Raw genomic sequence first — 16,769 nt, forward strand, 5'->3', positions numbered from 1 at the left:
GATTGCTCTAATATCCTAAACATCATTTCCCAATGATGTGCTGACCCATTGCCTGGCCAATCTGTGACTGCCAATCCACTGACAGTAGTTATGGTAACTCTCAAATCTGGCAAGTTTTTTCTACTCTTACTCTTTGCCTGCCTAACTCCTACTCATTCTTCTAGTCTCCATGATTCCTAAAGTAGGATAAACTCCCAGCTATGCACATCCTCAGCAGTCTCACTTCTTTCTACTAGTTATACCCTGCTTCAGGCTTTTCTTCCTCCTTGAGAGGAAGGGCTGTGTCTGGTTCTTGTCTCTACTGCCAGCAGTCACAAGTGCTTAGCATTCAATAAATACTGTTACGATATGATGTAACTGAAACATTAAAAATGGAGTTATTTTTTCCCCCATGGGCAGGCACAGGGAATCGAACCCAGGTCTTTGGCATGGCAGGCAAGAACTCTGCCACTGTGCCACCATCACCCGCACAAAAGTGGAGTTATTTTTAAATTGAAAAATAAAATCATAACTTCCAGCCTTTCACCAAACTTATCTAGTCTGTTGTCCTTTGTATGTAAAGGAAATACTGACCTACTAAGAAGGTGATATAAAATTTGCTAACTACTAGCAGGCATTGAGATTTTACATTGATCAACTCTTTGGACTTCTCTTGTCACCACCAGACTCTTTTACATATCTGACTGATATTATAGTCTATTCAGCAGCACAGAATATCTGAAACATGAACTACTATAAATGTTCATCTATTTATTTCCTTTTGGCAAATTTTTGTTTAAAAGAGCTAACACTGAAAACTATCTTTTTTAGAGTTTATGGCATAAGTTCAGTGGCTGACAACATGTTAAAATGTGAAGTCTCAACAATAAAGTAAATCTGTTGCATAATTATATACAATTATCATTATTAATCTTACACACATCTTTTTTTTTTGCAAATATCACTGAGTACTAATCAAATACTTAAAAAAAGTATGAGCTGAGGTTCATGAAATGAACAGTAACAAAATATTGGTTTACATTTAGAAATGTCTCTGTTTTCCTAAATTATATATTATATGCTTGACATTCAAAAGCAGCAGAAAACCATTTGTTTTTTTTTGTTTTTTTTTTTTAAACATGGGCAGGCACCGGGACTCAAACCCGGGTCCTCTGGCATGACAGGCAAGCATTCTTGCCTGCTGAGCCACCGTGGCCCACCCCCATTTGGTACTTTTAAGAAAAATTTCAAAATATTCTCAAATCCTCTTCAATTTCTCAGTTTTCTCTAAAAAAGTATTATATTAAAGCCGCTTCTGAAAAAGGTCTCACAATGAGCCACAATTCCAAAAACACAGATAATATAAACACTAAAGTTGTTTATTCTTAATACATCACTGTATTTTCTGTTTTTCTCAAGTTTATTCTGAAAATGACACAAATCCAACTGCACAATATATAAACATGACATCATTATAAAATTTTTATATCTTAAAAAATTGTATTTCCTTTCATCTACTTATTAACATTTATTAGGCAAGAGTAATACTATGAGAAAATAACATGAAGAACATTGTCTTTGGCCAAAGCATGAATAAACATATATGTACTACTGAGAAGAAAAAAAAGATAATGAAAAGGATTAAGTATTTTTATAAATTGTTACATTTGGGGGAAACAAAATGAGGAAGATGGAATTTTCCTTTATAGTCATCTTTCCAATGGAAACCAAAAATAAGGTCAGCATCACAGAGCTAAAAAATAAACTTTGATATAAAATTTGCTTTCTTCAAAAAAACATTCCTAGTGTGCAAATTCCAATTATAAGCATTATAAACTATATATATTAGGAAGTGCAAATACCAGCTGAACACAATAGTATCAAAACTGCCTCTCTGGGTAATCACAAATAGGACATCAGAATAGTCTATAAAAAGAATGAGTAAAAATAGAAACCCTTCACCCTTATACATTTAGTTAGCCCAGTTAGGCCAGACAACCTCTTTTAGGGAAACACAGGCAGGTTAGGATTCCTTGGGGTATAGGCCTTTACCCATTACAGAGCATTTTCCTATTCACTGTTTTGATAGTCACTGTAGTCCTGAGAACCAGGCAGGCAAGTATTTTTATATCCCACTTTACATTTGTGGAAAAAGTGACTGAGAAAGGCTTTGCAGTTTCCTCTGAATCATATAGCTCAACAATTCTGGAGTTACGATTAGAATTCAAACCTCTGATTCCAAGTCTGTTCTTTTTACCCCATTAAGCTAAAACCTGGTGCCAGGCTGCATAGTGAGCCCAGTGGAAAGCGTCAAGGAGCCGTGTACTCTAGCTCCTCCATTTCCAATATGTCTTTGGTGGAAGTAAAATGAGATTAATATCACCCTGCCTCTCAGCCTTGTCAGGAGAATTAAAAAAGACAAAGTATGCAAAAAATCTGGCACAAAGTAGATGTTCAACAAATGATTATATACACCCCCCACAAGCAGCCTGTGGAACTTTCACAAGTAACCCCAGACTCTTCAGGATGTACACTTTATAAATTAGTATTCATCACACTATTACAGGGTACACAACAATTTAAGGTCTCCTTTGGTTTATGCAGCTCCAAAATCACACATTCTGATCAATGGACTAGCATTTCAAATCACATATAAACCATTTCTTCCTACCATTATAATATAGCAGAACACCTTCTTCTCCCAACTCTATCAGGAGTTGGTACTGATCTGAAGTAGTAATTGCTATGCAAGCCCTCTATCACAGTTGCATACCACATAAAATAAGGAATTGCTCAGAAAATGCATAAAAATAAGACTTACCTTTAAGGGAGGAAGTTGAAAAGAGTGAAAATTTTGAAATAAAAGGATTAGAGGCCTGTACATTGACTAATTTTTGTTTGTTTCATTTTGTTTTTGCATGGGCAGGCTCTAGGAATCTACCCTGGGTCTCCAGCATAGCAGGCAAGAATTCTGCCACTATGCCACCACTGCACCGCCCTAATTTGTTTTTAATGTCAACTATAAACATGAAATTAATATAATAGGGCTTGTAGTTTTCTTCAAATAAATGTATTCTCATCCAATAAGGTCAATTTCAAACCCTAAATACCACACAATAATACTAAATCTAGCGTTATAATTAGTGAGCCAGAAATTATTCAGATAAACCAGATTAGAGATTTGAGTAAAAACTACCACTGCTGTAAGAGTCTAACATTCCACCAGTGAATTTTTATTTAGGATTTTGGAAGCAACTAATTCCTTCGATTAACAGATTCTGTTGTCAGATTAACAAAATGGTCATTGGCAACAAAACAGGCCTAAATAGTAATTGAATCAGGTAGGCCTATGATGTTTTTCTAAGGAAAGTTTCTCACTGGAAATTACCCCAACTTTAATTACACATAAGGCCTGTATTCATTTCTCAAATATTGATTTATCAGGTCCTGGAATGGGTAACTGCAGATCTAATAGCAATTAACATGTCTGAACACTATCATGAGCCAGAGCCCCAAGTGGTGGGTACCAAAAGCACCACCTTACAGGTGAGGAAACCAAGGTTCGGGAAGATAATTTTACTTCTAATCATTGCCAGAGTCAAGAATTTAAATTAGGCCAAACAATAAAGCTTTTACATGAATCATTCCTTAAGGTCACAGGACTTCTGAAGCAAGATGACATAGAGAAGTAGCAAAGTTTAAAAAAAAAAACAAGCCACAAGATTTGGAATCAGAGACTAAGGGGTTTCACCTATTCCACCAGCGATGTAACTTCAGGCAAGAGCTGGTCACTTTCCTCCCCCAACCTCTTTTCATCATCAGTGACATGAAAATATTTCCAAATGGAACACGAAAGTGACACATGTACTATGACACACAAATATGACTGTCATCCATGTTTTTAATACCCACTGGTTACCAGGAGCCTAAAATCTCTTCTAGATTCACCTTTCTCATTTGGATTGTTGCTCCAAGTTACCCTTTCTGGGACTTATCTGAAAGAGCACACAGTTCACTTTCTATCACTTTCTGGTCCCTTCCTTTTCTCTTCCTAGCACTAACTCTACCACACATCCTATTTGTTCACTCAGCTCCTTCACTATTATTTAAGAACACTTTATTTTGTTCCCTTTTCACCTTTATCACCTAGAGTAGTACCAAGACCACAGATAATCTGCTGAATGGATTGATTTGATAAAACTAAATTAGTGGAATCTAAGGACCTGTGGGAATCAGATGGATTTTAATTAGGGATGAGAAAAGACTGCCAAGGAAAAAGGGCTGGAGCACAGGTGTAGGGGTTTTAGGACAGTCTTCTCAACTGCAGTGTACCTGGAAAATCTTGCTAACAAGCAGATTCTGATTCAGTAGGCCTGGAACGGGCATGAGATTCTGCATGTCTAACAGGATCCTAGGGGATGTTCATGATACTAGTCCATTTTGCGTCATCAGACCCTGACAACCAGCAAGTGCTTTTAGGTAGGATCTAAAACAACTTTGCACTCAGATAGGGATCAGGGCTGCAGAAGACTAATTAATTAAGTTGCTTGCTATTTGAAAATGAAAAATATATGCCACATCTCTTTACTGCCTCCCTTTCAGCATCTAAGGCTGATGAGATTCTAGAATATTTTCTAGGATGAGTAATCTGAATCTCTGACCTAAATAATGTTTTATATTTATATGGCATCTTTTCCATAATGCAGTGATCATCTATATTATACATATTCATTTTGTTTGAGAGGTAACATATTGAAATGTTTGATATTAAAAATATATTTAATTCCTTTTACCATGTAAATAATAAATACAAAATACTAGTGACTGTGTGTAATTTCTATACTTAATTAGCAAAAACTCTTTCCCACAACGTCAACATGACTCAATACTTAATGCAACACACACATACACACACACACACTCTGAATTTAATAGTTGGTAGACTGAGTAGTTGAAAATAATGAGAGTAAAAGTAGCTAAATGGAGGAGGGAATACATTTTAAGCTCAAGACCAGCAGTTGCCCCTCCACTTCCAATTTGGATAATAACATAATTGGGACAAAATCGAGGGGCACTGGGAATCATTCATTTCCCAATTTATAAATCATGTTTACTAACGAGTAAAAATCCTCAATTAATTTTGGTTGCAATAGGCATTTTTTAAATCAAATCAGTAAAGCAAAACTTTCATCAAAACATCTTCATCGGTCCCTTAATCCAAAATAAGTGATGCTGTATTTATAATGGAAAAAAATCATTTCAAATTCCAGCTATTAATAGGCTTCAACTAATCTAACGGTTTCATAGAATAAATGGCAGAAAGGAAGAACAGAATTTTTAAGACATCCCATTTCCAAAGTATAAACTAAGTATTTGATTTCTTTGTTCCATCCTATCTAAATAGACTAAAGTCCTAATTCTTTAAGGATAATTCATTTCATATGCTCACAATATAAATACTTAGACAATATATCTAAAGTATTTAATTTTCACCTTTTAGAAATCACGGTGATTTTACCATATGAAAGCTTCACTTTTTGTTTTTAAAATGCAGTGCTGACTTACCTTTTATTATAAACCCAACCAGGTGATAATGCCCTATATTTGAAAGCAGTGCTACAGTAATGCTTTTACTTATACTCGGCACTTCATCCCCTGAAAGATGTGAAGTGGCTATTCTTGAAACACAGAAACTGGATATGCCTTATACCTTATGTGAACAAGGAATTCCAAAAATAATATTCATAGTGTGAAGCCCGATTTTCTAGGCATGTTTTCAGAAATGAGCATTTTCAAAACTCAAGTGAAGTCAGGTTCAGGCAGCGGTTTGTTTCGTATTGATAAGCTAACTACTTTCCTGTCTCTTCACAATCTTAACAGCTCTAAAGACACTAATCTTATGCTGAGCAATGTCTCCACCATCTGCTCTTGCTAGTATGCCATCTGAAAATGTGTGTATATACACACACACATATATATATATCAGCCCCGAGTAAATTGTGCTCTGAATATTACATTACAAAGCAAGTACTGGGGGGAAAGTAGAGAATAGTATATTTGTCACTCTAAATAACTATTTATACATAAGCTCATAAACAAAACTACTTACTGAATTATGAAAGACAATTCTACATATATTCTGAATTTCAGCTCTTACATTCATCTGGCAAAATTCCAACTGATTTAGAGCACAGAATATTTTTAACAAACAGTATTCTCTGTTTAAAATAGTTTTGTATTTTATTCGAGGTGGTAGTACTGATTCAGTGAATACTTGTTGAGTAACCACAATCCAGAGTGACATTTTATTATTAAATTACAAAATACATGTTATTTATTTTTGGTTTGGAAACCAGAAAAATAATTCCCATCATTTAATGTCATGGGAAGCCTTGAAATTATTACTGTATTATAATACAAAAACTTATAACTGTATATGCAATTCTATAAAATTTTACCTACACGATGTGAAAGATTTCAATTACTTGTGTGGTTGACTGTATTTAAAAAAAATAAAAACTGTTTCCCATTATAATTCTTCACCACCTAATATTTAGCTAAGAATGAAAATGTCACTTTTTATCTTGTATTACAAATCAGTTTGTGATAGCACTGCTTTACCCAAATTAAGATATTCACCCATACTGAACTACAGTAATTCAAACTTTCAGGTCTCAAGGAAACGTAAGTCTTCTTATCAGAAATAAACTATTACTAAACTAGTGTATATTCATTTATGAGTGACTAATTTGTATGATTTCTATACTTAATTGGCAAAAGCTTTTACCCACAAAATTAGCAAAAGCTATTAATTAGCTTAATTAGTTTTAAGCAACACACTTCTTTTCCTTCCATCTTTTCCTAAATACGTTTTTCTCCTTTCCGTAGGATGCATACACTAGTATCACCAGCAAAACCACAATTATATCATCCATTAATATTCATTCCCTCTCCTTCACATTTATCAATTTGTTTTAGAGGTTTAATAAAATCAAAGACTGAACAAATTGAAAAACTCTTAGTTTTCTACTCATTCTATTAGGCTGCTCTAGAAATCTTTCCAAATCACATTCTAATTTTGCCTTCATTATACATTCTTTGATTTACCAGCAGTAACCCAGAAGAACCCATATCAGTTTACCATTATTACCAGTCTTCCAAATCTATCTAATTCAGATCTTTAAGGTCTTTTAACTATATGACCATGGTAAACATGTCCATCAATATTAATCTTCTTAGATCCCTTTTCATTCTGTCCTTATACAATACTCACTCCTCCCCCTTCAAAGACAAATATGTCACACAAGTTTTTAATACTTTACACCATGCTCAAAATTCATTGGTCTTTTATATTTCTTTAAACAAATCCTAAACAATCTGTTTACTGTGCTTAATCATAACCTAATTTTTCCTTATTAAAAATAAGAAGCAACTTAAAAAGTGTTAAGCTTCAGACTGCTCTTACAAATTTTTTACACTTAACCTTTGAACTATTAAATTACCAACAGAAACATTCATTAAAAAAATACACAGCTAACTAGTCCAATGGCGACTAAGTATAGAAATGTGCATATCTTAGTGGATTTAATTTTAAAAAATTAAATAAAGATTTGGAACTTCTGTAGTGCTGACCTCCAAATCCAAAGGAATACAATTGAATGAAATTTTACCTTACAAACATAATCCTTAGCATATTAACACAATTTTAAGATATTCTTGAAAGGCTACTTAAATAAAAGTGGAAAGCCGTACAAGACAATTTTTAAGAATGTTTTAGTGCATTTATGCAGTGCTGCAAACCTTGCTCAGTTTTCTAATATTGTACTTATAGCAGAGTAAAATTTACATACTGGGTCAAAAAATGCAACATTTAATAATAATTTTTATTCTTATACCTTATCCATCTGCAAGATGAAAACTCCAGGTCTCAATCTGCTTTCCAATCTAGCTAAACAGTTATGTTGTTTGGGCAACTAAGTAAGAAACTGCAGCCTCAGAAAAGCACTTTCCAGTTCCACCCACTAAACTGATCAAGGTCATGGGTTGTCTATTCATGGAGACCCACAATGATACCCATTTACAGTTCTCATTATCCTCCAAAAAGAAGGAACTCTCTTTCAAATGTTTGCATTTAGCTTCCTTGTAGGAAGAGCATAGTTTATGTGCAATCAAACATAAACTAGTTATGCTGATCTTGTCATTTGATTTTGCAATCTACTCTTTAAAAAGTCAATCTGAAAACATCACTTCCAGACTTTAAGAACTATATTTATCCTAGAACTCAAAATTAAAACTTTACTTTCAACTAAAACTTTACTCTTCCAATAGATACTGCTTATGAAACAAGTTTCTTATCTAAAATAGAATAAACAAATGAGCTAGTCACAAGTTAAACACTTTTCAAAGCGAATACTCCAAAAACAATTATTACGGGTTTTCAAGTTTTTACACGCACTCACTTCTCCTTTGTCCTAAACACTGCATTTGCTTTGGTTTTGGTGGCTGGGGACATGGATTCAAAGCTTTTAACTCCTAAATTCTGTGTGTAGGCATCTGATCACACGTAACAGTAAATTTTGTCTGCAACTGCTTGGTAAGAAAGAAGTTACTTAAAACTCTTTATCAACCAATGGAGGCTGTGTGATTTTATAAGTTACTAAGGAAAAGATTTAAATATAAATACAAAGATTAGCTATCATTTGATAAATAGGGAATGTAAATAGAAGTTCACCACAGATGTTATTTACTAATTGTTTCATAGTAGTCTTTTTTTTTTTTTTAACATGGGTAGGCACTGGGAAATGAACCCAGGTCTCCGGAATGGCAGGTGAGACCATAGCAGTCTTAAGGTTCATATCAAACCAAAGTACCAAAATAAGTATAAACTGAAGCAGTGACAAAATAAGTTCTTCAACCAAAGGCCTAGTTACTTAAACACTGCAATATCCTTGTGAATATTGGAGTAAATTTTTTAATTCCTATTTTCCTTTAAATCCTGTTTCCTTTTCTTCCCCAATTCCAAGGTATCTCTTTCTTTCCTTAACACACAATCCCTGCACCTTACCTCTTTTGTCTTACAAATACAGAATGTCCCCCTTTGGAGTAAAAGGTCCAAATTATTACTTTTTTTCTCCAGCCTTTTATCTAACTCAAGAGGTATCTATCTATTCCAACATATAACATCTTTAAAAGGATTATCTTCAACAGTAAATTTCAACCTAGATAGTCAAAATCAGGCTGTATGAAGTAGATATTAAAAACTCAACATTATTCCTCCTCAGTAAAAAGGTGTAGGTTGGTTGCAGATTTCTTCATTTTTACCAATACCTTCTGTGCAACTAAAGAGCCAGAGTAATTGACTATGGTTGTGTACACTGTTGGGACTTTTCTTTGTTGATGGAAGATACTGAACCATTTGTCAAGTCTAGCTTCTGTATGGTTCTTATCAGATGAGAAACCGCAAAAAATTATTCAACTTGTTATTTGACCAACATATCATAAAACTCTATGGCTTTAGGTAACCTAAATGTGTTTCGTAAATGCTTAGTAATAAGTAATTTATTAAATTGCAGATAAAAGAAATTTAAAAGTATCCTTAATATTTGATGTGTTGGTTCAGGCATTGATTTTTTAATTTATTTGAACAGTAAAATTCCCATATTTAGGCATGTCTTCTCAGGCAGGGATTCTTAATCTGGGGCCCACAGATAAGAATTTTTTTTTGAAGGTGGGGAGGATCTTACAAGCATTTAATAAATTGGCTAGTAAATTTTCCTGTGCAGATACAATTTGCCAGTAGAGAGGAGAGGACACACATTCTATCACTAGCTGCCCAAAGAGTACCTTACCTGCCCCCCAAAACGTTAAGTAGCACTTTCCCAGAGTCAACCAAACGTTCATCAAGAATTTATAGACTCTCCATATGTTATTCATACTTAAATACAGACTTTTTTTAAAAAAGCAAAACAAGTACAAAAAAAAGAAAAAATTTAAAAGTGTATACCTTTTATGGTAATAATCTCTTTAAAAACTAGTCTCAGAATTTTTTTTGATCAGTAAGACAAAAGAATTACAAAATCCTGCATTCATGCTAAAAAACGTTCATTTAAAAAATAATAAACTAACGAGGACATAAAAAATACAGCAGGTGGAACTAATTAACACAAAACTTGTGATGTTTCCTGAACTTTAAGGCAATCTCGATCATCTCATAGACGATACAAGCAGATTGGTAATTTACTCTTAATTACCAGAGGGATCCCCTAACAAAAATATTCATGGAACATTACTAACATAATCTTGCTGCAACATAATGAATGGATATCACAGTACTAAAAAAAATTAGATCTTGTCACTGTATATCAAAGAAAACATCAAGACCATAAATCTCAGAAAATTAGTTTTCAAATGTTTTATTCTAAAAATAGAACTCTGAGGGTAAGAGGCTAATTCTTTGATAAAGGTTCTACAGTTTAATAAAAAAAACCTATGAATCTGGAACTTAAGAATCACATATATTTTCATGAAGCCCTCTTGCTCAAGCCATCGAGTTCAGGCTTAAATGCAAATAACTATAAAATGTCAGATACCAGGAATGAACAAAAAGCTTTACTTCTCTCATTAGTATAATACAAAATACTAAATTTGAGGTTGAAATATTTGTATCATATGCTTCTAATTAAAAAACAAATTTAATATAAGTACAGATTCCTTTCATTTTCTGTTCTCATTGTTGACTCGCCTCACATATTACTCACCAGCAATGCTGAATTATGGTAGTCCCTAACCTGAATCTACAGCAGCAAAGCAATCCAAAGCATAGTCTCCTACTTCATACCCTAATATCTTAAAAGCAAAAACCTTAATTTTAAAACGTACATAATCAGATATAGACATTGCAGAGGAACCAAAAAGGGAGGCGTGTGGACAGGTAAAAAATAAAACCAACATTAAGCAGTTTGGTCTAATCTAGAACAGAGAAATAAGTCACCCGTACAGAGAAATCAACAGAATTTAATGCAGGTTTAGTGAGATTCTGCTCATTACCCTTCTTCAAGAAAACAAACAAACCTAGGGAAAACCTTAGCAAAGGAAAATAAAAATACATTTCCTAGTCATATGGGCCCACGAGTAAATTATTTCTATACAGAGAAATCCATGCTTATGCTTAATATAAAACACTTCCACACTTCCCTGCAACACTATCACATACCAAAAAAGCAAAGCTTCAAAGACATATTACACCCCTTTCATATTTTCATTCCTAATCATTCACATTTGCAGTCATGAAATTTCAAAGTAGTTTTCTCAATATCTTACAGTCATCTACAATTTTTCTCCTTCATCTTTAAAAGTTATCATATTTACTATCTTTTCAAATATCTTTTCTGCATGTCTTAGCACTTTCCATCTAATATCTAAACTTTCAAATTTTTAAACATTCCTAAATATGATTTAATACTTTTCCTCCTAAAACTGTTCATGGCCTTTATTGGCACACTATTAATTTATCACAACCTTTTTCAGGCAAAAAGGATATATCTAGAAGCAAAAGACACTGGCACTAATTTAAAATAAAGCCTCAAATAATGATCCCTCTGTAGTAACATATACGGTGGTTAACCCAATTTCAATAAAACATGCTTTAATTTACAATAACATTAAAGTTCTATTCTTCCCTATCACTATGCACATTAAACACAAAGAAAATACTCATCCAATTATCAAATAAAATACTTAGAATCATGAAATACTTAATTTTTTTTAAACACAATAAAAATACAAGTCTCTAAACAGGTTACCACCACTGATGTGAATTTTTATGAAATGTAGTTAATGGGAAGATCTGGAAAACGTGCTAGATATTAAGTGATAGCTCCTCTCTTCAATTTTTTGATTAACAGGACTTTTATTGGTAGTAAACTAGAGCAAACAATCAGAATAATACATATGCAGTATTCAGTACACACAATAAAAGTTAAAGAAATTCAAAACCTGTATAAAACAAAAAAACTGGAGAAAAATCATACAGCTTGAGATACAGTGGTAAAGGTCCTCTCCATCCTTTGATTACAGCTTGTACTCTGTATCAATAGAACTTACCGCACTTACTGAAATAAGAAATACAGACATTTTAGTACTGAGTGTATTTAAGAGGATTAAATACATTTTCTAAGAACTTTGCATTGACAATATATAGGTGACCCTTTAGCTGGTAAAGCCAACTTAAGGGAGGAAAAGTGGGGAAAGGAAATTAACTAGCATTTTGTAACCCTTTTTAATAATTTCTTATTTTCCAAACACTGCTTTCATAACAGAAGTGTTTTACACTTGCACAATATTAATTACTTTATTATACATGGAAGCCTGTGGTAGGCTGATTACACAATAAGACTGCAAACAACTGTGGTACTTTTCTGACGTCAGAAGAGTACATAAGACTGAAATATCACCAAAAGTACATAAACTCATCAGCATAAACATCCAAGTACATTAAAAAATATAATCAGAAAAAAAATACAATTGCTAAAAAAGTGGTTTAGAGCAGAGCCACTGCCTATCAGTAGCTTCAAATGGCAATTAGCGTTCATACCAAGTTTCGATGACTTTACAAGCCCCATGTACAATACTGACTAATGTACTTATAAAAATGTACATTAAAGGCTGCAATTTCACAGAGAGGTTCTGATATTATTACTAAATACAGACACTCTTATTCTTCACACTAGTTACATTACTAGCTGGAAATACAACCTTAGTATCTATAGCTCTGAGTATGTGAGGTTTTATTATACATGGAAATATGCACGGGTTAAAAAAAAGAACAAAAAACGGGGATGTTTATCCTATTGTTTAGTATTTGGATGCCACGAGGCATATAAAAAGCACAATGAATTACCTACTGGAATGTAAATCATTTTAAAATTTAAACTGTCAAGATAGGGAAAAGAGGGAACTAGAAAGGCCCAGAACTCCTAAGAGAGGACAGGTTAAGAACAAAAACAAAAAACAGAAGTATGTGGGTGATATGCAATATCATAGACAAGAGAACAATATGTTAGGCCATGTATAATAAATAACACATACCCCAACTTTCAATGAATTATGTAATCACAACTTGGGTTCTAATACTGGGACCAATCAAACTCCTGGGCATCACCACTGTACTAGATATGTCAGGAGAATCTCTGAATGGAATTACAGCCTTGTTACTGTTGGGACAAGGGGAGGTTGTTTTTTTTTCCTTCTTATATTAAAGCTACCATTCCAGGCATTGATCAAAGATCCAAGAATATTTGTTCTACCAGGCTGGAATGAATGTGGACTGGAAGTTCAGAGTACTTTTAAAAGCTGCAACAAAATAAAGGTAGCCAACATCTCAGAATTTTGGATCAGCCCAGACAGAGATAGCAATTTGAAATGCTTTCAATCCCTTACTTAAATGAAGAAATATATATCATTATCAGCCCAGATAGAGCAATTTGAAATGCTTTCGATCCCTTAAATGATGAAACATGTATCATACCATCTGTAAATTGGATATTCCATTACAGTGATAACGTACAGAATTCCCATGCGTTATTACACTTTCCTGAGAGTAAAGCAATTAGAATAACCTTAATCCTAGCAACGAAGTTTTTTTTTTTCTTCAGGTTTTTTTATAGGCTTTTTTCCTTTTTTTAATTTTTTTTTTTTTTTTTTGCATTTAAAATTTTTGGGCTACTCCCTGACAATCTATACATGTAAATTTGATTGCTAAACATTGTCACTTTGAATGTCAAACTATTTTTAATCTATTGATTCTGATTAAAAATCATAATACAAACAGAGCTAAAATCACGCTAACAAAATAAACTAAATATGAAAAGTTGCATTGAAAGGGCATTACATTATTCTTAATAGGATCGTGTAGAAACATTCCAATGGCAGTGTTCTCAAAATAAAACAAAATTACATTAGAAGACCCCCAGCCTGGTCACTTTTTGGGACCTTACCTGTAACTTTGGCTGGTGGGTGTCTTTACTCTTGTACTACATGGCTCACTTACATCAGACATCATATTTGTATACCCTGAGAAATCTGACACTGAAGTCCTTACTCTATGGTCCACTTCTCCATTAGAGTTAATAAAGGTCATTGGCACCCTGCTGCCCGACTTAAACTGAGAACCAAACGCTTGTGCAAAGTTCTCAATCTGGTACGTTGTTCTAGGCTCTATGTCTTTCTGAGGATCTATCTGGCTAGCTAACTCCTGAGATGGAATCTGAAAGCTTGTTGAGGACTCTAAGTTTTTCTGTTGTTCCTTCTGGCTAGTCAATTTCTGAGATGAGGACTGGAAGGCTGATGAAGTCTCTAAGTTCTTCTGAGAATCTATCAGGTCATCCAGCTCCTGGGAAGGTGTCAACTGCTGATGTGTAGCATCCAAAGCAGATAAATAAAGACCTGGCTGAGATCCAAACAACATCCCAAAAGGAGGCTTTGGCAATGAAGATGGCAACACTGAGGTAACAGATTGGCCGAAACCACACTCCAAAGGAGATGTAGTGTATATCTGTTTTTCTGGAAATAAGGTGTGGTTGTGGAGAGGTGAGGACAAACTGACAAATTGGAAACCGGGTGTAAGAGTAAAACCTGCATTATTGGATTTTTCAAAAGCCTGTTGGAGGTATTTGGAATATTCTTGCAACATGCTTGCCTTATCACTTGAAGGTGTTTGGGTGCCTGGGCTTAAATTTTCTTCTTGAACCAATTCTGCATGTTCTCCTGAAGTGTGTAAATCCACTCGTGGTTCTGCAATATTGAAAGGATCCTCCTTCTGGCTTTCTGATTTGTTGGAGTATTGATCCAAAATACTTTGTAAAACCTCATCAGGAATTCCAGACTTGTCATGACAAGACTTAATTTCAGCATTTAGAGCTGAGGAGTCAATAAGTGACAATGGCGCCTCATTATCCAAAACACTGACACCTGCAGACTGAATGACAGACTGTTGGGATACCATGTGTCCTACGTTTATAGAAAAGGCACTGTTGCTGCTGGCAGTTGGCAAATATCTTCTTTTCTTTGAAAACTGCATGGCATCATCATAATTACTACTTATTTGACCTTGCTTGCCACTTGTACTTTGGAGAAGACTAATGGTCTCCACACTACTATTTGATACTATGCCAAGTGAGCCACTTGGTTTCCCAGACAAGGATTTCTGTCCCACTATGTCTGGTAATGGTGACACAAAATTAAGGTAGTTTTTATCTGTATTCTTTCTGTTTCCTTTTTTAAAGATCAATTTTGGCACCCTTTTCTGTAATTCATCTATACCAGTGCCAATTATGCCTCCACTGGAAGACACAGTAGGCATTTCTACAGAGTAACTTTGTATGTTCATATTATTTGAAATTTGAGATTCACTTGTTTTACCACTCTTGTGTTCTTTATTTTCAACAGCTATGCTTTTTGACTTTGTTTTTCTCCTTGAAGAGCTTGTATTTCCCTGAGACAACACAGCCAGATTACCCATATTACTATGGTTTGATGACCCAGGTTCTGCACTACCTGCTTTAGCTATGGCTTCACCACACGTGCGCCTGTGCTTCAACAATCTATCAGTTCTTGAAAAATACTGTTGGCAAGTGTCACATTTATATGGCTTTTCTCCACTATGTGTCCTCTTGTGTCTCTCCATATGGTACTTCTGAATAAACTTCATGCTGCACTGATCACACCCAAATGGCTTCTCTCTACTATGAATTTTCTCATGTCTCTGCAATAGATATTTCTGAATGAAACCCATGCTACACTGGCTGCACTGGAAAGGTCTTTCTCCTGTATGAATGAGAACATGTCTCCGCAGATGATAGGAGCTCCGGAAAGCAGCACTACAGTGATCACAGATATGAGGTTTCTGACTTGCGGAGAGGACGGCACCTTCTCCATCTCCAACCAAAGAAGGTTTGGAAGATGCACTTGACTTCCTCTTGGCTTTGATTCCCTGAGATTCTGGCTTTGGCCTCTTCGCCTTTTTGACGTTAGTGTCCGGCTTTGGCTCCTCGTTGCCATGATGGTCATCAGTCCTGCTACCGCTGCTGAGTAATACTTCTCGGTGGTGCTGCGCTGGATGCTGCTGGGCATGCTGGTGGAGAATACTGAGGTCCTGGATGACTCCGTGGCTTCCCCCTTCCCCGCCTCCTAGGCCTGGAGATCTCTCTTCAGCCCCAGCAAACAGCCCCCCATAGTGGTGGTGGTGGTGATGGTGGTGGTGGTGAGACTGCTGCTCCTCAGGATCCGTCGGTTTCTCCTGTTTGATGTTAACCAAAGACTGCAAGAATCCCCAGGAGGTCCTCTGCGAGGGGAAGGCCGCGGCTGACGCCGCCGGCTCCTTCTTGAAAGTCATGTCCGGGGCTGGCGGAGGGGGGGGCTCAGCCGCCGGGGCTGCGGAGGTAGAGGAGGATAACACACACTGCGGGGGAGGGGCGGCTGACCCCGCCGGCCGGGTGAAGCTGGTGACCGGGGGAAGCCGGTGGTTGAACATAACCATACCCTGGGGAAAGGTGGGTTCCATATCTGCCCTCCTGCTGCTGCCGCCGCTACTACCACCGCCGCCGGAGCCGCTACCACCGCTACTGCCGGTACCACCGCCGCCACTCAGGAACCCGCTGCCGATTTTCATGCCCCGGAGGAGGCCTGGCTGAGGAGAGGAGGAGCAAAAGGGAAGAGGGAGGAAAGGAGGTGGAACCGGGCCCCGGGCCGGGACCACCACAGAGCTCAGGACCCCGCCGCGCCGCCGCCCAGAC

The 16,769-nt window shown here is 35.8% G+C and overlaps 1 protein-coding gene across 1 annotated transcript in view; it reads right to left on the reverse strand.

Annotated features, from left to right (window-relative positions):
• The window catches only part of ZNF281 (zinc finger protein 281), a 236,273-nt gene that overhangs the window by 215,066 nt on the left and 4,438 nt on the right, over window positions 1-16,769 (reverse strand). The window contains exon 5 of the mRNA XM_077157344.1: window positions 7,875-16,659. Coding sequence (XP_077013459.1) covers window positions 13,970-16,659 — 2,690 coding nt within the window. The 3' untranslated portion in view covers window positions 7,875-13,969. The remainder of the gene's footprint in view (window positions 1-7,874; window positions 16,660-16,769) is intronic.

The sequence above is a fragment of the Tamandua tetradactyla genome, chromosome 4 (genome assembly GCF_023851605.1).
Source record: "Tamandua tetradactyla isolate mTamTet1 chromosome 4, mTamTet1.pri, whole genome shotgun sequence".
NCBI lineage: Eukaryota > Metazoa > Chordata > Mammalia > Pilosa > Myrmecophagidae > Tamandua > Tamandua tetradactyla.